This window comes from Taudactylus pleione, unplaced genomic scaffold (assembly GCF_031769625.1).
Source record: "Taudactylus pleione unplaced genomic scaffold, aTauple2 ptg001552l, whole genome shotgun sequence".
Classification (NCBI taxonomy): Eukaryota; Metazoa; Chordata; class Amphibia; order Anura; family Myobatrachidae; genus Taudactylus; species Taudactylus pleione.
Window position 1 is genome coordinate 243925 of NW_028285949.1, and position 23930 is coordinate 267854.

General features: G+C 43.4%; 2 protein-coding genes across 3 annotated transcripts in view; both read right to left on the bottom strand.

The window, feature by feature from the left end:
- Positions 1-5240, bottom strand: part of PES1 (pescadillo ribosomal biogenesis factor 1) — a 66056-nt gene extending 60816 nt beyond the window's left edge. The window contains exons 1-3 of one of the 2 annotated variants that reach the window (XM_088463998.1): positions 4990-5240; positions 3396-3475; positions 2205-2358 (exon numbers count right to left, since the gene is read on the bottom strand). In XM_088463998.1, coding sequence (XP_088320124.1) covers positions 2205-2358; positions 3396-3475; positions 4990-5013 — 258 coding nt within the window. In that variant the 5' untranslated portion in view covers positions 5014-5240. The remainder of the gene's footprint in view (positions 1-2204; positions 2359-3395; positions 3476-4989) is intronic. The other variant, XM_088463999.1, reaches the window with a different exon arrangement.
- Positions 5241-15202: 9962 nt separating this feature from the next.
- LOC148442390 (uncharacterized) lies at positions 15203-23539 on the bottom strand. Its single transcript, XM_088464000.1, has 5 exons — positions 23506-23539; positions 22290-22424; positions 20302-20399; positions 19221-19314; positions 15203-15379 (listed from the first exon to the last, which is right to left on the bottom strand). Exons 2-5 carry the CDS (start codon positions 22349-22351, stop codon positions 15319-15321), a joined length of 315 nt encoding a protein of 104 aa, XP_088320126.1. The 5' UTR covers positions 22352-22424; positions 23506-23539; the 3' UTR covers positions 15203-15318.
- Between the last annotated feature and the right edge of the window lie 391 nt (positions 23540-23930).

Below are 23930 nucleotides of genomic sequence, written 5' to 3' on the forward strand. Positions count from 1 at the left end.
GTGTTAACACCCAGTCTTATTTATTATTACATTTGCTCCCAATGGTAAAGTGCTGGAGAACATGCTGGTGTTATATAAATTAATGCTAATAATGATTTTGTACTAAAAAGCATTAATCAGAAGGATGAATATTACAGGAAACAAGCAAAGCAATTTCTGTCATATCTCACAAGCATTAATATGCTGCTGTCTACAAACTGAGGGCCTGATTCAGAGATGTGCACTAATCCGACCGCAACTGCGTCTCCGTAAACAATGCAGTTGCAAAAATATGCTAATGTTACCAAAGATCACCCGAGCACAACTGCCTTCTAACGTGCGTTTAAATACGCATACCTACTTAAACATCGGTATCATCGAAGTATATCGGCGACCATTTTACCCTTGCGGAGGGTCTGACCTGACGCAGGCCAGGGAGCTCTTCTGCCACGCAGGGCTGCGTATGGAATTGCAGTGGCTAATTTATGCAGGCCCACGTAACGGCGTTCAAACGGCCAGGCAGGCCTGCGTTACGCTAACCACCCCGTCTCCACCCCCAAATGGTCACTTCTTAGCAATCTGCAATGGGCCTCCGTGGTCTGTGGACGCACCGCTGCCTTCGCGCACTGTGATGCATGTGCAATGGCAAATGATCGATCTGCGTGCAAATTGCAGTTGCGTTCATCTCTGAATCAGGCCCTGAATGTTTAACGCCCCAGCTCATTCATACCTCTACCAGCAAATGGCTGCCAAATTCAAGAAATCTATTCAAACCTCTAAATGTCTCAAGTAGCCCATTCCAAGTACTTTTTCCACTGGAAGTATAGGCAAGTAAAGATAAAGGTCTAAAGACAGCACATAGTGCATAAAGTTTGGCACAGTATGAAAATAGTTACATATTACCAGGTTAGAAAAATGCTCCTAACATAATGAACTTGTTTTTTCCCTACTATAGGGTTACTGTGCTCTCTCCTGAGATCCCCAGCCGGATGGCATTTAGTAGTAGCCGGGTGTAACATTCTAAAACTTCATCATAATGAAAAATGTTGAAATACTTACACTGATTTGAACTCAAGATTAACAATTTTAAATTAACTAATTATTAAAGACCTTTGCAGATATTGCCCACTTGCTGGCAGGACACAGATATAATTGTATCCAGTAATGCACGCTGAGACACTGTGCCCATCTGCACCCTCTGTATACTCTTTCTGAAGTGTTCCCGCTGTCCAAACTGCACCTTAACAGACTAATTGTGCATACACACTAGACGATTCACTGCATGAGCGATATCGTCTAGTGTTTCCCTGGCAGGTGTGTGCTCAGTGTTGTTAAAGACATTGAGCGCACACACACTGAACGATATCACCCACGATATCATTCAGTGCCAGGCTCCCTCCTTTATCCTGAATATTCAAAAACCTGACAATATCGTCCAGGTCGGCCTGCATGTTCAGACGATGAACGTCAAAGACCAACGACCTGCTGGAGGGCACATCGTTGGTCGTTATCTTCCATGCGTAAAAACTGGACGATATAGTGAACGACTTCATTCAAATCATCATCTAGTGTGTAAGCACCTTAATTTTTTTTCACAAAAAAGGCAAACTTTTTTTTTTTTTTGTTTATGATTCAATTGCGTCAAGAACATCTATTTAAAACTTATCCAACACGATTTTATAAATAAATAAGTTTTTTTAAAAACACATAACATTAACATTGATTTTAATATATCAGTCATCAAAATATATCACCATTGATGTTGGGATCAGGAGTTGGATTTCCCCAGCGGCTGTTCAGCTAAGCATCCGATGGAGAAATCAAAGTAACGGTGTTCCCAACATCAGACAATGGGGGAGGGTGCAGGTATACAGAGGGGCCAGGTCAGTCTATTAGCGGCTGCTGGAAGTTTATCTTCTGGCAGGTGCCCACTGTGCGCTTCTGACCAGTAGCAGTGTTTGCAACAATACAAGTTAAAGCACTGCATGGTGTGGTTACAAACGACGCGACGCCAGGCAAGTGGCTAAAGATGGGGGAGGGATCTCTGTTACTGTGTCTGTCACAGTTACGCAAGAGCAGCAGGACTGATTTTGGTTGTCAGATCCCTGGAGCAGGATAGTGCTGGGTGGCAGATTTAAAAAAAAAAAAAAAAAAAAAAAAAAATTGATCCTGTGGAGAATACTGGGTTACTTTAATATGGATAATACAAATATGACAGAACAGACCTTATACTCTCTGAATTTTCCCACAATAGGTTCATGCAACAGAAACTTTATATCCTTTAAGAGATAGAAAGTCCGGGGAGCTGTGGACCCTTTATTCACTTTTTTCTTGTGCTTGGGCTCATGAGGATAGATCCCTTTCAAGATACAGAGGCGTCTAAAGAGACAAAAGTGTGAAATGCACCATATTTATTTACATCAATATAAGCTGTACAACAAGCTTCCCATCCAAACTCTAAAGCAAAAGTGTCAATTTGCCTATAAACACCACCAGTTACAAGGATTCCTCGCTAAAGGGATATCTGGGAGTCTAAACCTAGAAATATTCAGTACATACAGCTCAGTGTGTCATGTACTATTCATTTACATCTAGTTAAGACCACTAACAAATAAAATGTTGTTTACTATATGAATTACATTCCTCGCCCCCCAGGCAATTACAAGTTAGTTTTGTTCACTTTTAAAGGAATGGTTCATCCGCATAGACATGTACATGTCTATGGAGGACCTCAGTGTGACCCCAGAGAGGAACCAAGAGTTTATCTCTACTTGGCACCCATGGCTAGAATTCAAATACTCAGGATCACACTTAACGACACTTAACGAGGCCTGAGCTCAGATCTCTCTCTCGATAGAGCTTATATACTCGCTGCTGCTGAAGGCTGGCCTTCCCCTATCATACCCTCCCCTTTGTGTGTGGTCTTTGCCTTTATCAGATTATCTGTTCCAAATATTTTGTTTGTATTAAACTGGATACATTTTCAGATATTGTTATGCTTTGTAAGTATTTATATGATTAGTCGATGTTGTGTGCGGTCTTTATATCGTATTTTGAAATGCTGTTTTTGACTATTTTGATTAAAAAAAAAATGTTTTCAATATACGTATTTTGTTTTATTTTGTCAATGGCAAAAGTTACCACAATTATTCATAAACTCTATAGAATATAGACAGGCGTCTTGATAAAAATGCTGATTAAAGATTATGGTATAAGTACGTGAACAATTTCATTTTGGGTTATGCAATAAGTATATTTCTTCCTTCCTTAAAAGTCACAGAATGTAGTTTGAATATACAGCAACAGTTATGGATTACTCACTCTTAGCTTCGTGAATTAAGTTTAACAGTCTAAAAGAAGTATCAAAGCATTCAGCTTTACAAGTATTGGTGAAGTGTAGTTTACAGGAGTTGTACCTGAAATCTGGCAGACTCAACTGCAGCTTCTTTCGAGCCTTATTTCGTGTGATGTAGTTAGTGGCAGAGCCACGCTCATACTAAAGAAAATGGGGAGATACAAAGTACATTAATACACTACACATATTTTTGGCAATAATGAAATTTACCATCCTAAACAGCCCAGATGTGAGGTCAGTTAGTAAAACTAACAGATCATCTTCTGTGTCTCCACTGTATGCTGAAATTATTTAGGACTATAATAATTGACAACTTCATTATTTCCTATATATATTCCATTATCAACACATGGATGTAAAGAACAGTGAGAAACTACCACCCTGATCATCCCTGAGCATCTTCCAGGGTAGTAAAAAAAAAAAAAAAAATCAAGCGTACTCTTAAGCATCGCATTCGCGATGTGGTACATCCCACCTGCCTTCAAGTACATACTGCGGTATATACCAAGAATATCCCAAAGGACAGCTCTCCTAATAAGAGCTGTTCTTTGCGATGCTGCCGGGCAGAGAGATTTCCGGGTTTAACACCCAGAAGTCCCTCTGGCACACTTCTGCACACGCGCAGAAGGACGTGGGCCGCAGGGGCTCATGGGAGGGATCCAATCGGATCCCTCCCAAAGGGGAGCGTCCAGATAAGAAGCCCATAGGCCTCTATTTGGTAACTCCACCATTAGCCATTGGGGCGAAGCATCAGAATGCAATGCATTCCCGGTGCTTAGTACATTGGGGGAATGTTGTAAAACCCCTGAAAATGCAGTTTTCAGGGGTTTTACCTTTAGTACATACCGCCCATATTTAGCACAGGCAGACACCGGTGCTGAATATCTGATAGGAACCAGTGATGTGCGGTGAGGTAAATGGCTGGGGAGGCAATGGCTAGTATCAGAGCCAGATTTATATATACATATATGAACCCGAGGGTTCATGTGGGCATTACACAATGGTGCAGCAGTATATAGTGCTAGAAGCTTGATGTGTTTTGATCAGGGATGTGCAGATAAGGTAGACAGGGGAGGCAGTGCCTCACCTGTCATACACTTTTTACTCCAGAGTTTTAATTGTAAAAAATAGAATACAAAGAAAATATTTATAATATTTTCTTTACATTGCTAATAATTTTTATAGTGAAAACTCTGGAGTATACGTAAGTATGCCAGGAAAAGCTCTGCCTCACCTAACCACACTGAGTCCCTAGGACAACATATGATAAAAGTTTTGTTGGGAGCTCTGTCTATTTTTATACCACAGAATCTCTCCCGAGCTGCACGAACCCTGTACGTTATCGTGCCCACTCCTGTCACACTGGCAGCTAGGACTCGGGGCTGAGCAGGGCCTGTACATGCCTAGCATGGCTGTATCACTATGCTCATACCAGGCTGTGCGGGGAGCACTGCGTGCACTGTAGTACTGCGTGTCAGTGCGGGGGTGAGAGTAACACGGGAGCCGTGATGGAGAGGAGGTGCACAAGCCGGGGAGCTGCCATCATACAGCCAGAGAGCGGTGCCCGTGGTGTATACACTCGGAGACGGTGTAGGCTACATGTGGATACATACGGGCCCCCCTCCCCAGCATACACACAGATCTACACTGTGTACCTTCTTCTTCTCCAGGCCGCCCATCACTGCTCACACACTGACCCGGGGACCCCTCTCTCCGGCGGAAGCTCACAAGACACACGTGTATGCACGCAGCAGCTACAGTAGCACGCCGGAGCAAGGACCCCAAAGCAGTGCCCCAACCAATGCCTGATCACATAGGAAGATACAGCAGGCACATCGCAGGGCAGCTAACACGGCTTCTGCATTCCTCTGACGTCGGTGTCACTGATGATTTCACGTCACGCTCCGTAGTCGCAGCCAGCATGACGTCAGCGGGGCGGGCACAGATCGCTGGGAAATTGGAAAGGTATATTTCCCCGTCAGATTCTGTACATGGAAGTGACGTGAGTGAGGGCGGAAGTGCCATTTTCTGCTCATACAGTCCACCAAAAAAAAAAAAGAGGTTGAGGTTGAGCTTATTTACCCTTCATGCTAGGGACCTGGAAGTGTCGCGAGTGAGGGCGTAAGGGCAGTTCCATGCACATTAAGTCCTTAAGGCCACCTAGAGAAGAAATTTGTTCCCTCACGGGCTCCAAAAGTTATACTCCCCCTTTATGCCCACTTATATGGTAGGGAATGATGTTATTATTATTATTATTATTATTATTACCAGTTATTTATATAGCGCACACATATTCCGCAGCGCTTTATAGAGAATACTTGGCCATTCACATCAGTCTCTGCCCCAGTGGAGCTTACAATCTATATTCCCTATCACGTGCACACACATACACACTAGGGTTAATTTGTGTTGGGAGCCAATTAACCTACCAGTATATTTTTGGAGTGTGGGAGGAAACCGGAGCACCCGGAGGAAACCCACGCAAGCACAGGGAGAATATACAAACTCCACACAGGTAGGGCCGTGGTGGAAATCGAACCCATGACCTCAGTGCTGTGAGGCAGTAACGCTAACCATTACACCGTCTGTGCTGTAACCTACCCTCCAACATGACCCGTTCCATTAGGTACAAAATGCTCTGCTCCGTAACTTCCCACCTAATGTATGATTGCAGCCTCCTGTCCTGACATAGGTAATTGAAAAGAAGGGTGTTTCAGCACAGGTGTCTGCAAACATAAATTAAGAGGGAAGTCCAGGAGCAAAACATTTTCTACCTAATGGAACGGGTCATATTGGAGGGTCTGTAGTAAATGATGATGTCAGGGTCCTCGCCGTGAAGGGGATTTAGTTAGACATTACCAAAAAAGAAAGTTGGCCCCTTGCTGGCTCGCTTTTCTCGCCATGCTTCAGGCACGGATGCTCGCCACAAGATTATATTCCTCCTCTGCCCACGTGGATGGCAGGGAATGACATTGGACAGTAGCTGATGACATCAGGGTACAAAAACTGAAGCCCTGGCCCATTGCTGCTTGAAAGGTAGTTTTATGTATAGAGATCAACATGTGCCCACTAGAAGTAGCCTAGAATAGACATCTCTAGATGTCACCAAACATCAAAATATGTAATCAGGTGAATGGCAAGTAGCTAGTGCTTGACAGGGCCGGCTCGAGGCATGGTCGACCAGTGCGGTCGAACAGGGGCGCCACCCCATAGAGGGCGCACTACTCCCAAACATTCCTGATTTCAGAGGGATAGTCCTGTTTTTCGGGCACTGCCCCGCAGCTCCACCCACGGGACGAAGTGTCCCGTGGGTGGTCGGGATGTTGGGCAGCTGTGCGGCGGCGCCGGCCCCTGGGAACATGAATGGATGCTGCACGCATGTGCGCAGCATCCACTCAGTGCAGGGAGAGAGCTGGGGGCAGCCCAGCTACTGACGTAGTGCTGGGCTCGCCCCCAGCTTGACGTTAAATGGGAGACGTGGCGTATGGACATGCCCCCAAATAGCATCATGTAGGGACGTGGGCTGTTAGGCCACTCCCCCTTTTTGGTCGCGCACAGCTTCGGGGCATAGGAGTCTCGCCGCACAGGGTGCGGCTCCTGCTTGAGGCGGCCCTGGAGCTTGAATTCAAATTAATCAATAAAGATATAGAATGTAAGCTCTTACGAGCAGGGCCCTCTACCCTCGTGTTTCTCCTCTATTTTCATCTACATCTTACCCCCCACTAGGGAACCAAACCCTTGGCTGTTCTGTTGCTTATCTGGGTGTTATGGTCGCTAATGTAGCAATGTATATTAACCATGTTCCTGTCCTGTATTGTATTGTATTGTACTGTAAGTCACTGGTCAACTTATTTATTATTAATTTATTACCAGTTATTTATATAGCGCACATATTCCGCAGCGCTTTACAGAGAGAATATTCGCCCATTCACATCAGTCCTTGCCCCAGTGGAGCTTACAATAGATATTCCCTACCACTTGCTCACATACATACACACTATGGTTAACTTTTTCTTGGGAGCCAATTAACCTACCAGTATATGTTTGGAGTGTTGGAGGAAACCACAGTACCCGAAGGAAACCCATGCAAGCACAGGGAGAATATACAAACTCCACACAGTTGGGGCCTTATTTGTTTATGTACCTTGTAAGGCGCTGCTGAACATTTGTGGCGCCATGTAAATAAATAATAATAATATACAAAACTGATATTATTCAGCATAAAGTTCCACAATTGTATGTGTTGTAGCCCAAAGTAAGGGATCTTTTAATAGTTCTCTTTTATACTTGATGCCATCGGATCATACGAGACAAAAACAGATCCAAAGGAAACCTAGTGCTGTATATTGAGGTTTGTATTCAAACACCTTCAGAAGTGCTCATAAAAACCAGATTGTGAGGAATAAAGAAATTTCCCTCTATCCCACCAAATATAGGGCCACGATTCCCACACTATTTCAACGCAGTTGAGCAATATGTTTTTACTGCGCATGCATCCCGATTATGTACGTTTAGAGTCGCAGTAGCGATATCGATTTCAGTCGCATATGCAGAAGTGTATTAAAAATGTATTGGGCATTCCTAGGCGGTGACAGGGAGGTAGCTAGTCAGAAGGATATGGACCGTCTTATGGGCATGTTATGATGGTGTGGCTAAAGTGTTGGCGTACGCAGGAGCTTCATCATTCACATTGGAGGCCATAAGTCTCAGTCCTTGCACATGCAGACACAAAGTTATACACCAGGGGATGGGCTCGTAGCAATATTTGCATAAAGTGGCAGACGTTCCCCCATCAAAACGATCAGACATGGAAGCCGCAACGTCCAACTCATCATCAGACCGTAGTGTGCAAGCAATCAAATCCTGAGTGGAATTGCCTTGATGGTCATACATTTACTAGTAATGACAAATCATTTTTATTATTATTATTATTATTATTATTATTATCCTTTATTTATGTGGTGCCACAAGTGTTCAGCAGCGCCTTACAGAATACATAAACTAATAAGTGAACAAGAAATAAGTGACTCACAGTACATTACAGTGCAGGACAAGGACATGAACCATGGTTTATATACATTGCTGCAATAGTGATTAAAACACAATAAGCAGCAGGGAGTTAGCAGTCAAGTGTTAGGTGCCCTCGTGGGGAGTAAGGAGTAGAAGAAAATGTAAAGAGAAGCACATGAGGGAAGAAGTCCCTGCTCATCAGAGCTTACATTCTAAAGAGGAGGGGCAGAAAGACAGGAGTGAAACAGAAGGGGAAGATAGAGAGGAAAGAGCATGAAGTTGGTTAGGATGAGAGCTGGAAGGCCTTGATGAAGTAATGGGTCTTGAGATCCTGTTTGAAGATTTTTAGAGAGGTGGAGTGTCTGATAGAGAGATGGAGAGAGTTCCAGAGGTAGGGAGCAGCATGGGCAAAATCTTGGAGGCGGGAGTGGGAGGAAGTAATCAGTTGGCAAGAGAGGTGGCATGCATTTGTTCAGCGAAGTGGACGGGCAGGAGTGAATTGATATGAGGTCAGAAATGTAAGTGGGAGAGGATTTGGTGAGGGTTTTGTAGGCGAGTGTAAGAACCTTGAATTGGCATCTGAAAGGTAATGGGAGCCAGTGTAGGGCTTGAAGGAGAGGGGAGGCTGATGTAGAATGTCTGGAGAGAAAGATGAGCCGAGCAGCAGCATTGAGGACCAATTGTAGTGGAGAGAGATGGGAGACTGGGAGGCCAGCTAGGAGAAAGTTACAGTAGTCCACTCTGGATATGACCAGTGAGTGGATGAGGGTTTTAGTAGCATCCAGGGTGAGAAAGAGTCTAATCCTGGAAATATTTTTTAGGTGGAAACGGCAGGACTGCGAGAGGTACTGAATATGTGGTTTAAAGGAGAGGGAGAAATATAGGATAACTCCAAGACAACGCACTTTGGGGCTAGAGGAGATAGTTGTGCCATCAATAGATAATGAAATTGTGGGAAGTGAGGTAATGGAAGAGGGTGGGAAGATGATCAGCTCAGTCTTAGACATGCTAAGTTTAAGAAAGCGCTGGGACATCGAGGAAGAGATAACAAAGAGACAGCTGGAGATACGAGTAAGGAGCGAGGGGGAGAGATCAGGGGTGGAAAGGTAGATTTGAGTATCATCAGCATAGAGATGAAATTGGCGGTCAAAAGAGTTGATGAGTTCACCTAAAGAGGACATATATAGGGAGAATAGGAGAGGTCCAAGAACAGAACCTTGGGGAAATCTTACTATTAGTGGAAGTGGGGGGGAGAGGAGTCATGAGAGGAGACAGTGAAGGAATGATCAGAGAGGTAGGAGGACAGCCAGGAGACGCCAGTGCCAAGTAGACCAAGAGTGAAGGATTTGCAGGAGGAGAGGGTGGTCTACAGTGTCAAATGCAGCAGAGAGATCAAGGAGAATGAGCAGAGAGTAGTGGCCCTTGGATTTGGCAGCAAGGAGGTCATTGCATACTTTCGTGAGCGCAGTTTCAGTGGAGTGGAGAGAACAGAAGCCAGATTGAAATGAGTCAAGGAGGGAGTGGGAGGAAAGAAAGGTGGTAAGGTGGTTGTAAACAATACGCTCAAGGAGTTTGGAAGCAAAAGGGAGGAGAGAGATGGGTTGGTAGTTGGAGAGTATGTTAGGATAGTTTTTTAAGATTGGGGGAGACAAGGGTATGTTTTAATGCAAAAGGGACAGTGCAAGATGATAGGGAGAGATTGAGGAGGTGGGCAAGATGGGAACAGGTAACAGAGGAGATGGGAAGGGATAGGGTCAAGGGGGGAGGTGGAAGGAGGGGAGGACTGGATGAGGGCCATGACTTCCTCTCCAGAAACGGGAGAATTGGTGAGACAGATGGGGAGGGGTGGTCAGGGAAAGGAGGGGTAGGAGTGTTGAAGGTCTGATGGGATACGATGTCCTCATGTATGGAGTCAATTTTAGATGTAAAGTAGGTGGTAAAGTCAAGGGCAGAGAGCGAGGAGGCGAGGTGGGGAAGGGCATAGGAGGGAGTTGAAAGTGGCAAAGAGACGCTGGGGGTTTGAGGACTGGGAGGAGATGAGGTTCTTGAAATACGATTGTTTGGAGAGTACAGGGCAGCACTGTAGGATGAGAGAATAAATTTGAAAATGGAGGAAGCTAGCCGTAGAACGCGATTTCCTCCACTGACCCTCGGCAATTCGTGAACACTTTTGCAGGTATCTGGTGTATTTGGAATGCCAGGGTTGTGGTGTGGATCTTTGAGGGTGAGTAGTTACTGCCAGAGCAACAGAGTCAAGAGCAGAAGGTAGGCATTGTATAGTGGCTTGTTCAGGACAGGAGAGAGAAAGGATAGGGGAAAGAAGCGAGTCCAGCAGGGAGGAAAAAGCAACAGTGTCATTAGCCTCAATGTTACGCTTAGTAATGGTAACCTTGGGAGGTAGAGGAGGGGACGGGAGAGAGAAATAAGTTAAAAGAGAGAAGGTGATGGTCAGAGAGGGGGAATGGGGAATTGGAGTAATCAGAAATATCGGTGAGTAAAGACCAGGTCAAGTAAGTGCCTACTCAAATGGGAGGGAGATGAGGTCCATTGGGCGAGACCAAATGAAGAGGTGAGGGTAAGGAGTTTAGCGGAAGAGGATTCTGTGGGAATGTCAATAGGAATATTGAAATCACCTAGGATTATGGAGGGAAGATCTGAGGAGAGAAAGCGAGGGAGCCAGGAAGCAAAATTGAAAAAGAATTTTGAGGGAGGGCCAGGGGGACGGTAAATGAAAGCTACTCTAAGGTTTACTGGCTGGAAGAGGCGTATAGCATGAACCTCAAATGTGGGAAATGTAAGGGATGGTTCAGAGGGTATTAGCTGGTAGGAATAACTGGTGGATAGAAGGACCCGAACACCACCACCATGGCGACCCCCAGGCAGGAGGTGTGTGGGAGAAGGTGAGGCCCCCAGAGGAGAGAGCAGCAGGAGAAGTGGTGTCAGAGGGTGAAATCCAAGTTTCAGTAATTGTTAGGAGATGTAGGGAGTTGGAGATGAAAAGGTCATGGGTGGGGACCAGTTTATTCCATACTGACCTGGCATTCCAGAGGGCATAGGATAGATGGATAGTGTTTGTGGGGAAGATGAGAATAAGATTATCATGGTTGTTGTACCGTGGAATTGAGATTAATTTGGGGGACCAATATGAATAGAGTTTAGCGATGGTGCGGGCACCTGAGCTAGAAAGGGATATCACTCAGGACCTTACTGCTGCTATATGTGAAGTTAAAATGGAATTTTCTGCTATCGGGAGCCATACTGATCACTTAGAACGTAAGATGGAAGAATTTGTTACCTCACACAATGATCTAATTGCTGCTCATGACCAGCAATCATCGGAATTGGAGACAATCAGAGACAAAATGGCGGACATGGAGGATTGCTCCTGAAGGAATAATATTAAAATTCGAGGGATTCCTTATTCTGTTTCTAATTTGGAACTATTGAATTACGCTATGTCCCTCTTTCATAAATTTGTTCCCGATGCCGATAACAAGGATTTCCTTATTTACCGTATCCATCATCTCAATAGGCCTAGAACATTTTTCTGGATTCTCTCCTCGAGATACCCTTCTCCGAGTCCACTTCTTCACCCTTAAAGAACGCATTCTTCAAGGCGCAAGATTAGCTGGAGAGTCAGATACCCATTGGGTCTTCAACTGTTTACAGATTTCTCTGCCTTGACTGTTTCTAAATGAAGAATCTTATCTCCTATAACTTCAGCTCTTCGCTTTCAGGAGATACAATATCGTTGGGGATTCCCAGTGAAACGGATTGTCCAATATGAAGTTTCTTCATACGTTATCTCTAATTTAGAAGCTGGAGTTAAGCTTTTGTCGGATGACATTCATCTCAAGCTGCCATCGACATCACAGAACAATCCTACTCTTCAGCCTGAATGGTCCATGACCTGAATGCTTTTTCCGTCTTTTATATTCGGAGTTTCTATTTTCACTCCAGATCTATACAAAATTGTATATGTGTTACATCTTACGGTTCTGTCTACATGACTGGTCCCTCATAGAATACGTAAGTTGCTGTGATAGCTCTATTTCCCTTCCCTCTATTTAGTCTCCTCTTAGAAGCCAATTACAGAAGCTTCTCACAGCTCACACTCAGACGGCTCTTAACAAATTACGTCAGAAATTCTATTTGGCAGGCAACAGAGCCGGGAGATTATTGGCTCGTAAATTACGAGTACGGCAGGCTAGAAATAGGTATAAAACATGTTTTTTCCCCATCAGGCACTAAGGTTGCTAATCCATCTGACATTGCAAACCAGTTTGCCAATTATTATATGCAACTTTATAATTTGTCTTTTGACTCCTCTACCCCTCAGCCTTCCCTTTCTTCTATTCAAGCCTTTCTATCCAATATTGGTCTACCCTCGTTGACCTCTGACCAACTGACTGATCTTAATGCTCCCTGGACATCATTAGAGGTAGAAACGGTTATTCAGTCTCTTCTGCAGAATAAGGCTCCAGGACCTGACGGTTTTGTTAATGACTTTTACAGTATGTGACCTTCAAAGAGCATTTAGTCACAATTTTGATGTCCATTTATAATGAGGTTACAGGCTCTGGGCTTTTCCTTTTGAGATGTTGGAAGCTCAAATCGTGACTCTGTCTAAACCAGGGAAGGACCCAGCATATTGTCAGAACACTCCCCCATTGCACTTCTTAACGGAGACGTTAAGATTTACATTAAACTAATTGCTACTTGCCTCAACACCCTTCTTCCCTCTTTAGTTCATCCTGACCAGGTGGGGTTTGTGTCTGGCAGACAGGCTTCAGATAATACCTGTAGAGTTTTTAATTTACTTGATTTCCTCTCTTCCTCTAAGACCGGCCTTGTATTGCTTTTTCTTGATGCGGAGAAAGATTTGACCGCCTGAGTTGGTTATACATTTGAACAGTGCTTTCTAGATTTGGTTTCCATGATCAAATCTTATCTTCTATTCTAGCTTTATATAGTACCCCTAATGTTTGGGTGTTTAGTAATGGTTTTCTTTCTGACACATTCCCGATTACTAATGGCACCCGACAGGGTTGCCCCCTTTCCCCTCTTATTTTTGCAATTGAACCATTAGCAGCTAAAATTAGGGCGGGTGGGGAGTTCCCTGGGGTTGTGGTTGTGATGTATCACATAAACTTTGTATTTTTGCAGATGACGTTCTCCTTTTTGTTACGGAGCCTGTGACCTTGTTACCCCACCTATACACTTTATTAGAGGAGGACAGTGGGGCTTCTTTCTATAAGTTAAACACAACTAAAACTGACGCATTACCCATTAACCTTTCCGATGCTGATTGATCTTTCTTTACTTCACTCTCAAATTTCCTTATAATTGTCGAACCACTTCTATTCAATATCTAGGCATTCATATTCCCCCACTCCTTTCTTCAGTTTTTGATGTTAATCTCCCGCCTTGTTTCTCAGCGTCCCGAGATATCTCTCCCGACTTCTCTTATATCTATACAAGCTATTTCTAAATTAATACCAGATCTATGGGTGTTTCACTGGCTATCTCGTGGTATTAGCAGTTTAGGAGATCTGATGGATGGGGGTGTTCTGCTTTCATTTTCCCAGCTGCAAGAGCATTACTCTCTACTTTCTAAAGATATATTTCAATATTATCAAATTTGTCACCGGTTTCAAAGTTTACCACATTCGCCTGGGCCTTTTGGTCTACCCCCTAGTGATTTAATGTCCCATTTCACCTCAGGAGGTAGTAGGGGCAACATTTTTTTTGTATGCATTTTTTATTAGGGTTATGTCCACATGTCAAGTCACCCACTCAATCTCGTTGGGAGTTAGACTTAGGTCACTCTATTTCAGATGCTCAATGGGTTAAGATCTACGTAACATCCTACCATCTGTCTTGCTGTTTAAATCATGCAGAAATGCATATTAAATTAATAAATAGACTATAATCACTCCTGATAGATTGCATGCCATTTGGCCCTCTTGTTCCAAGTTTTGTTGGTGAAATTGTGGAGAAGTAAGCCATGGTTTCCATGTTTTTTGGGCATGTCCCCTCCTAAGCAATTTCTGGGATGAGGTTTTCTCATTGATTTATAAAGTGTTAGGCCTCACATTGACCCCTTCTCCAATTTTAGCACTTTTACATCTTTACCCTGATTTAGTGCAACCCCATCAGAGATATGTGCTAGGTCACATCTTTATAGCCCGTGCAGCTTTAGCACAATGTTGGAAACAACCTCTCCCTCCTCCTTTAATTAAGGTATTTCATAAGGTTCATTTTCTTATGGAAACGGTTTTTTCTCCATATTCCACTTCTACCTCCTCTCCAATTGTGAAGTGGATGGCTTGGCATGAGTATATTACCGATGGTGAGGGTACTCAACTTGTATCTCAGCCATCTTTGTCAGACCCATTGCCATTTAGTTTAAATTAGGTTAATTCTTCTTGAATTATTGTTTTACTGTGTGATCTCCACTAATTTGTTTACAATATTTTGTCAAAAAATGTATACTTTTTTTTATTATATTGTATTGTGTGTATTTGATTGTCTGTATCCCTTCCCTTTGTTCCCTTCCCCTTCCTCTTTCTTTATTCTGTACCCCTTTCCCTGAAAATTTCAATAATTATTATTGATGATAAAAAAAAAAAAAAAAAAAAACTTCAAGTGACTACATTTACATATATGTTGCTACATAGATACATGAAACTATTGGAGGAATATATAAAAAAGTGTTGTCTGCGGCCATTTGTTTTGTGTGGTATAAGACTGTCTCCGACAAATAAAGTATAGAAAATTTACATAAATTTATTATAACAATCATATCAATAAATTTAGATTAAACTGAAACATAGACAACGTTTTCTTTGAGCTGACATAGAGCAGTCCTCTGAGTGTCACAGCGTTTTTTCAGCTGATATTACATTTTATCTGGAGACACTTGGGCAGTTGTTGAAATTAGAATTGGAGTGCTGGCACCTTGTATTTATAGATCAATGTAGTAACAATTTAGTAATAGCTGCTCCTCCTGTATGATCTTGGCCACTGATGGATCTAGAAAACAAACACAAAACAGCAGAATAAAAAGGCTCTTATGAAGTAGTAAGTAAAATCCCAGAACTTGACATATAAAAGGTAAGTATTATGCGTACTCCAATACAAAATCAATTCTTATCTGAACCAGTGAAATTTGTGATGTCATTTTCTTTCAGGACTTCTTCTCCAACACATTAGATGTTAACCAAAACTGGAATATAGCCCAGCACCGAACACATGAAAAAGACTCAGGGGTTTATTTACATTGTGTCGGGTTGTAAAACCCGACGCTTCTGATTGTGTTTATGCTCAATAATTAAAAGGGCAATGCTTTTGCTGTTTCTTGCTAGTAAAAGCAGTGCCCTTTTAAATTTCGGGCATATACATGATCAGAAACTCTGGGTTTTACAACCCGATGACTCATAAGTATACCCCATAGTGTAGTAACTTGATAATTTTATATTTGGAATGATCAGCTAAAAAAAATATATAAAACTTGAAGAATAGCATATGAGTATGGATTGGATAAATCACTCAAATCCTTTGGAAGAAAGTCTGATACTCAGAATGGCAGGAATTCATGATGGCACAGCTTCTTCCTAGGTGAGGGTATATAGGATTATCCTATGCATTTAGTTTGAAGACAAACTTCCTCAGGAATCTATATACAGGATAGGATCCAGCATGACATGTAGTTACTGTAAGTCTGTATGATCTTTCTCCAGTGAGGGAGTGATATTTAGGGAAAAATATCACTTTGTATTTTTAGAGTACCCAGTGATTCCTGTTTTTCCCTTCACAATTCCCCTGGTCGCCCCAAAATTTCAGGTGTTAGTTCCCTCATGTCTAACTTATCTTAAGTTACTATTATATTTTCTTCATTTTATGAGTGATTTTTTTGACCCCAAACATGAACTGTTTGGGGTCCTGAGGACCAAGTTTGAGATCTACTGATGTAGAAGATAATTATGGATGCCGGGGCTTATTCCTAAAAAACATCTGTAAACTTTTAATTTGCCCATTCTCAGGGATTCAGCAAAGAATTCAGCATATGGGCCAAAATGGTGCATACACTAATCAGCAAATTAAGCAACATGTATTGATTTACTCCACCTGTTGATTCAGCACTTCTCTAAATGATGCAGTTACCTCACACATGATCTATAATAAAAATAGATAAATATTGCTTAGCCCATACAAAGAAAAAACTAAAGTCTTCTGTGGTGTAATCTGATGAAGAAGAGTTAAATCCCTGCTATACACTGAGGTATTACTTAATAGGAAGCTCATGCTGCACTATCCTCCAAGACATAAATCCAGCAGATCTGGGAATGCTGGATCACAAGGAGAACAAATGCTGTGTAAAGGCCCCCATACATCAGCAATGTATTGGGCCAATTCCCTGATCCCCAGACGCCAGGGTCAGGGTATCTGTGAAATCCAACATGTTGGATTTTACTGGTTTGTCAATCATAATCAAAATATGATCTTGAACAGAAAATTGGTGATTTTTAACATGAAGAATTTTACAGATTCCCCAACTAATGGTGCATACACACGGTCAGATTTTTCCTTCAGATATGAACGATAACGATTTAAAAATCGTTCAGTCGTTCATATCTGAAGGAAAATCGTTCATATCTGACATGCCTGAACGATGGACGATCAACGATGCGCGTTCCCGTTTGTCAGATAACGATATCTGACATCTGATGGGTTTGCAGTCAGACTTGGACGATTCCATTCATTTTAATGCAGTCAAAAATCGTTCAATCGTTCAAATCGTTCAAAACTTTGGTAAAATCGTTCAAATCGTTCAGTCGTTCATCTGACAAGTCTGACAAATCTGACCGTGTGTATGCTCCTTTATGGAGCATACACACGGTCAGATTTGTCAGACTTGTCAGATTTGTCAGATGAACGATTGAACGATTTGAACGATTTCACCAAAGTTTTGAACGATTTGAACGATTGAACGATTTTTGACTGCATTAAAATGAATGGAATCGTCCATGTCTGACTGCAAACCCATCAGATGTCAGATATCGTTATCTGACAAACGGGAACGCGCATCGTTGATCGTCCATCGTTCAGGCATGTCAGATATGAACGATTTTCCTTCAGATATGAACGACTGAACAATTTTTAAATCGTTATCGTTCATATCTGAAGGAAAAATCTGATCGTGTGTATGCACCATTAGTCTTCAGCTCAGCTCTGCGAGACCTGAGAGTATACCGCTTTCCCACCACTTTACAGAGAGCCTGCACAGCTACATGTATACACTCACTGGCTGGTGAGCTGTATGACACCCCACTCTGCTCCACATAATCAGTGTGTATAATTGTAAGTACAGCTGTACCATCAATAAACCACTCCACTGGTGAATCGTTTGGGCTATTTGTTGTCTCAGGGCATCTGCTGGTGTGTACCCTAACTCTGCCACACCAACCTGTACACACATATTCCAACAGGTTATGGGCCCAGGCACACAAGTTATAAGTACACATGCCCCAAACTCCTAGAACGCCCAGCAGACTGCTATTAGAACACAGAGTGAAGATAGCACAGAGTGTTTCCAGTGCAGGGTGTCAGCACAGAAGCTAGTTAGAACACAGAGGCTGCACAAATGTCTGTAAGAAGCATACAGACAGGAACTACACGGATAATGGGCTTTATCAAGCTAAAAGATGCAAAAAATTATACTGCATGGAAGTTTGCAATGGAAATGCAACTAAAGCGTGAAAGGTTGTGGAAAGCTACAGTAGATCCTAATGACAGTCCAAACACAGACGATGTAGAGAGAGACATGGGTTCTATTGGCTTAAGTGTAGAGCAACATGTGTACTCTAATCATATATGGAAAGATGTCAGCTGAGGACATGACAGCACTAAAGGCAGCATACCAAAATGGGGGTTTGGTTAGAAGAATCAATCTGAGACGTATTATATAACACCAAGTTATGTGAATGCAGCAGTATGAGTGAACACAATGACAGAATGAAGTCCGTTTCTCAGCAACTATTGCCTGTAGGAGTGAAAGTATATGATGAAGAGGTTATGCTACAAAACTTGATACTGTCAGATTCAGGATTTGTCTTGGACTCTGGGCTAGGGCCACAAGGGAAGGTTTGGCTAGAATTGGAGTGAGTGAAATTAGGTTAACGTGTGAAGCTTTTCCTCATTCAGTTCTTTCCTCTGAATATGACTGCAGAAAGGAGAACAGTATAAATACTAGGCTGATGATGAGGTATGCTACCTGACTGTGGTAGCGATACTAACTGAAGCCTAGGACACAAAAAGTGTAGGAGCAGGAGACATATCAATGACAAGATAAAATGCAAGTCAGTCTGTGGAATACACACTAGTAGTGATATATACAATCTGCAAATGTATGATAACTGTAGACTGCTGGTAGAGATAGGTACTGCTCACAAGTATCTGTGTGGATGTAGCTGTAATTGCACACTGATGTATGAATGCAGTAAATGTCACGCAGGATGGTATGCACACTGTAGTAGATACTGCAGTCTATAGCTAGCAGAGTACGTAGTAGATGCAAATGGTAGCTGAAAGCACACAATAATACATACAGGTGGTAGTAGGAAGCACACAATGGTAATTCATGCTTGCCTACTCTCCTGGAATGGCCGGGAGGCGGCAGCGCTCTTTGCCTGCCTGGAAAAGTGGGCAAGTCTGGCCGCCACCTTCAGAACAAGTCCAATTTTTTCCTAAAATCATTATTGTTCAGAAAAAATTGTTGAGACTTGCTTCTGAATTGCTTGGATACCCCTCCCACCAATGACTAATTAAGCATTTGGAATTTTTCAGTTAGCTTAATTATTCCATAATTATTTACCTTCTGGCAGCATTGTCCTCGTCCTGCGCTTCCCAACATGCTAGAAGTCTTCCTTCATCTTCCCAGTGTCTGCTGCGAGTAGTGCTGCTGGTGTCTGTGTGTGGAGATGCCATAAGTTAGTGTCAATCAGTGTACAGTATGTGTGTGTGTATGTGTGTGAGCTGTCAGGTGATGGTGTGTCCAAATCAATCAACAGTGTGGACCATTCGGCAACCAAACACTGGAGCATACCTGCCTACCCTCCCGGTTTTCGCGGGAGGCTCCCGATTTTTCGGGTAACCCCCCGCACCCCCGGAAGGGTAGGCACTTCTCCCGCATTCTGCCCACTTCCTAATGAAGTGGGCAGAATGGGGAGAACTTCCGCGGCAATCGCGGGTCCCTGTGTACAGGGCGGGGCTTAAAGACACGATTCTTCATGAATCGCGTCATTTAGCCCTGCCCCTTATTTAAATATGCGCCAATCGCGCAATTTGCCACTGAGGGGGCGGGGCTTAATGCCATGAATCGTCTGGCCCCGCCCCCGTCGGGACCAAGCTGCTTCTCCTCTCCGGGTTCTCCCGGGGAGGAGATTTAAAAGGTAGGCAAGTATGCACTGGAGTGCCTGGTGTTCCATGGCCTCATCTATTTTTCTCCCCGTGGGATTTTGCCCACAAAAAAAAAAACTTGCAACCATTTTCTTTATTTAATACTGTGGGTATTGGTGATGCGCGCATACCCACAGTAATTCAAAATTGGGCACAAGGTGATAAAAATGTTTTGCAGGCAAAATCCTGCATCCAATTGAATATGCCACTATCAGTAGAAGTCAGAGAGCAGGACTGCTGGTGCTGGAACCAGAAACTAGTGTAGACAAGTCGAACTGGCAATAGCAAGAGCAAGTAAGGGGTTTATATAGGGCACTCTGAAAAGTTATTGGTTGTGCAGGTCATATGGAAACAATCTCCTTACTGGTAGGACAAATCTGGAGTCAGCTGACCAAAGCAAGATGGCGGCATGTAGTGCCAGCCTTAGTTGATGCTCCATTACCCAGAGTCAAGTTTGTCACAGCATGTGTAGCTTGGAAAGACTGTCAGGAACATACCAGGTGATGAACTGTTAGCGCCAGGCACGTTAAGAGGGTCTGGGACCCCGATCATGTGTGACGGTACCACCGCTCTTTCGGGCGGCCCCTGGACACCCCTGTGGTTTAAAAGGAAATTTAAAATTTAAACTCCAGACACATGTAGACAAAACTCTTTTGAATAACAATTGAGCAAAATAGGAATGGAATAACAATGCTCACAAGATTATCCCTCTTATTCCTCCCTCCAGAACCTTTAGACCTCACTGGAGGTGCCAGGATCTCCTTCTGGGGAAAAACACAGCTGGGAAACATGGGAACCCCTTTAACCACTTGCCTGGCACAGTCGTATCAGATACGACCATACCAGACTGGGCTTTCCCTGACATGGTCGTATCTGATACGACCAGTCAGAAATGGCCACTAGGCAGCTATGGGAAGTTAATCTTCCCATTGCCACCTATATCAGAGGGACCTTCTGGTCCCTCTACACCCGCGGCTCCCCCTCCTGTGTTTCCCGATCACTGCTGGCCACAGTGATCGGGAACCGTCGGCACCCCCCTCCCGGCGCCACTTCAATGGAGGAAACAGCCAGGGCTCATGTAGCCCCGGCTGCTGCTGTGACCCCGATCACTGTGGCCAGCAGTGATCGGGCACCCCTTCAGTGAGAAGCAGCAGTGGCGGCACTGGTAGCCGCCACTGCTGCTATGTATCGGAGCCGCCAGTGGAACACCCTCCCGCTGCGGCTCCGGGAACACACAGTGATCAGTGTGATCACTGTGTAGAAGCAGCAGAGCGGCTCTGGTAGTCGCCGCTGCTGCTATGTATCGGAGCCGCCAGCGGAACACCCTCCCGCTGGGGCTCCGGGAACACACAGTGATCAGTGTGATCACTGTGTAGAAGCAGCAGCGTGGCTCTAGTAGCCGCCGCCGCTGCTGCTAAGTAGCCGGGCCGCCAGCGGGAAACCCTCCCGCTGCGGTTCCAGCACATGTGATCACTGGCTGCGCAGAAGCAGCAGCGGCGGCTCTGGTAGCCGCCGCTGTGCTATGTGTCCGGGCCGCCAGCGGGACACCGCTGTTCTAGATATCCGGGCCACTCCCTCCGGCCTCAGCCGCTCCTCCTCCCCCATAACGCCCATTTTTATAAGGGGCCAGGCCATAATAAAATTATACATATATATATATATATATATATAATTATAATGTGTATATATGTATATATATATATATATATATATGTGTCTGTGTGTATATATATATATATATATATATATATATATTTACACACACACACACATATATATATATATATATATATATATATATATACACACACATATGTGCCTAATCAGCCGTGGGTGATTAGTTTATTCCGGTGTGCCGCCGTGTGGATTACACACACATATTATATATTTATATATATATATCACACGGCTGATTAGGCGCATATGTGTATATATATATATATATAAATATATATAGTGTGTGTGTAAATATATATACATATATATATATATATATACACGCACACGTGTGTAAGCAACAGCAGATATATATATATCTACATATATACTGTATGTATATATATATATATGTTCGATATATATATATATTGCAGAGCCTCTGATTAGGGTTTGCAAACCATTGATGGTCTGATTGAAAACAAGTAGTTTGCCATTGCTGGTGGGCATCAATGTTGCACCATCGATGGCAACCCTCAATCGATGTTTATGAAACATCGGCAGTTGTGGTCTACACAGATCTCCTCGACCAATTGCTAAACAACTCATGGCTTCTAACGATGGTTGAACCATCGATGATACAAAAAACAATGGCCATCACTACAGTATAACATAAAAATCGCTATTTTTATGGTATACTGTGTTTAAAAAAAAAAAATTCAAATAAAACAGTGATGGATAAGTTTAAAATTATGTTCTTGACCTAATTCAATCATAAAATAAACCGACATTTTTGGAGCGGTTTTTGGAAAAAGAATTAGTCAGTTACGTGGTTAAACTGGCTGCGATTGGTTCATAGTCAGAATCGGAGTCCAAGTCCATCGTTAGCATCAGACCTTTCTGCTTGAAGACAACATCAGTACTGGGCGGTGTATCCAAAGAACCAGGACATTCCAAAGGATCACTGGGGGAATAACGAGATGCGAAAATTACTAACAAATTAATGAATTGTGGATATTGTCCTGACACAGAGATGTTTCTCTAGACAGCCTGGAAATTTCTAATGCAGTGTTTCTCAACCTCGGTCTTCAAGGCACACTAACAGTCCACGTTTTAGTGATATCCATGCTTGAACACAGACGGTTAAATCAAAATAACTGAGGTACTAATTAAGACACCTGTGCTCAAGTATGGCTATCCTTAAAACCTGGCCTGTTAGTGTGCCTTGATGACCGTGGTTGGGCACCCATGCTCTAATGTATTGGTTCAGCAAAAGATGATTTCCAGCGCTGTCGGGCTTCCGCTGCCGGGAACTCTGCATTTGTCGGCCAGGCGCTGCTGGGAATCGAACCGCTGGCCGCATTATGGAAGCAGATCCAACTAGTGGTATCACTCCTACCAACATCGCTAGGTTCCTTCTCCTTTACTTTAGTGGCAAAGCGATGGACTGGGCCAATCCTATTATCGAGTCCAATGATCCAATACTTCTAAATATAAAGACTTTCAGTGAAACTGTTATCAAAGAGTTTGGTCCTAACCCTGTAAAAAAAGATTCTAGCGAAGGTCCCAGTTCCAAAGTATTGTCCAAGCAGTCTGTTTGTGCTACCAAGAATTCGTCCTCCACTCCCCTGAAATCCGAACAAGGTCAAGTTTTCAAGTGCCAGCGTGCTGAATTCCAGGCATCCCAAGGAAGCGGCACTATAGAATCTGTATCCCTGAACATGACTGGTGCGCACACCTGCTTGTCCTACTGTACCTCTCAAAATTCTGATCCTGTTCTTCCCAGTCACATATTTCCACAGGAGTTACCAGAGATCCCATGTCCGTTGGTTGGCACAAAACGTTCTCGCAGCAAAAAGTAGAATCGGCGAAGGTCTTGATCTATCTCCTTTGTAGACTTTCCACTCCAAGTACCCCAACAAATTGAGAATTGGGAAGATGTCTGAAGAAAGTTTTTTTTTTTTTTTGGTGTCCGGAGTCCACCCATAAAGAGGGGGGTACTGTCACGACCATGTCTAGTTTTCACCTTTTGCCTGTTGACTTACCACTGCCAGCTGTCTCCGTAATTTGCTTGGAGGATCTGTTTTGATCATGCTGCTGCAGCACTTCTCTATGCATTCCTTCCATAGTGATTATTTCACCTGGGTCCTTTCCTGTCTGTGAACACTGCTAGCCCTGATTGGAATCACAGGTGTAGTTCTGACTCAGTGCTGCAAAGATGAATACTCCCTCTGCATGTTGTGCCTTCCACCACTCAGAATGCTACTGCCAGACCACCTGTCCGTATCCTCCAATTGCTGCCAGACCCACGATATATATATCCTCCCTTGATAGCATTCTGGACCTGAACATCTCGTTGCTTCCGTGGTGTATGGTTCGTGCTGTTCTGTGTTCTAGTGTATCCCTGACTCCTGCTGACAGCAATCCCTGGTGCATCCTGAAAACCTGCTACAGCAACCCCTGGTGCAAT

Coding starts and splice junctions, on each gene's coding strand:
- LOC148442390 (XM_088464000.1), bottom strand. CDS start 22,351: ATGCTAACGATGGACTTGGACTCCGATTCTGACTATGAACCAATCGCA. Junction 20,400..22,289: donor ATCGCAGCCAGTTTAACCAC/GTAACTGACTAA, acceptor TTTAAACCACAG/GGGTGTCCAGGGGCCGCCCG. Junction 19,315..20,301: donor CGCTAACAGTTCATCACCTG/GTATGTTCCTGA, acceptor CTCCACACACAG/ACACCAGCAGCACTACTCGC.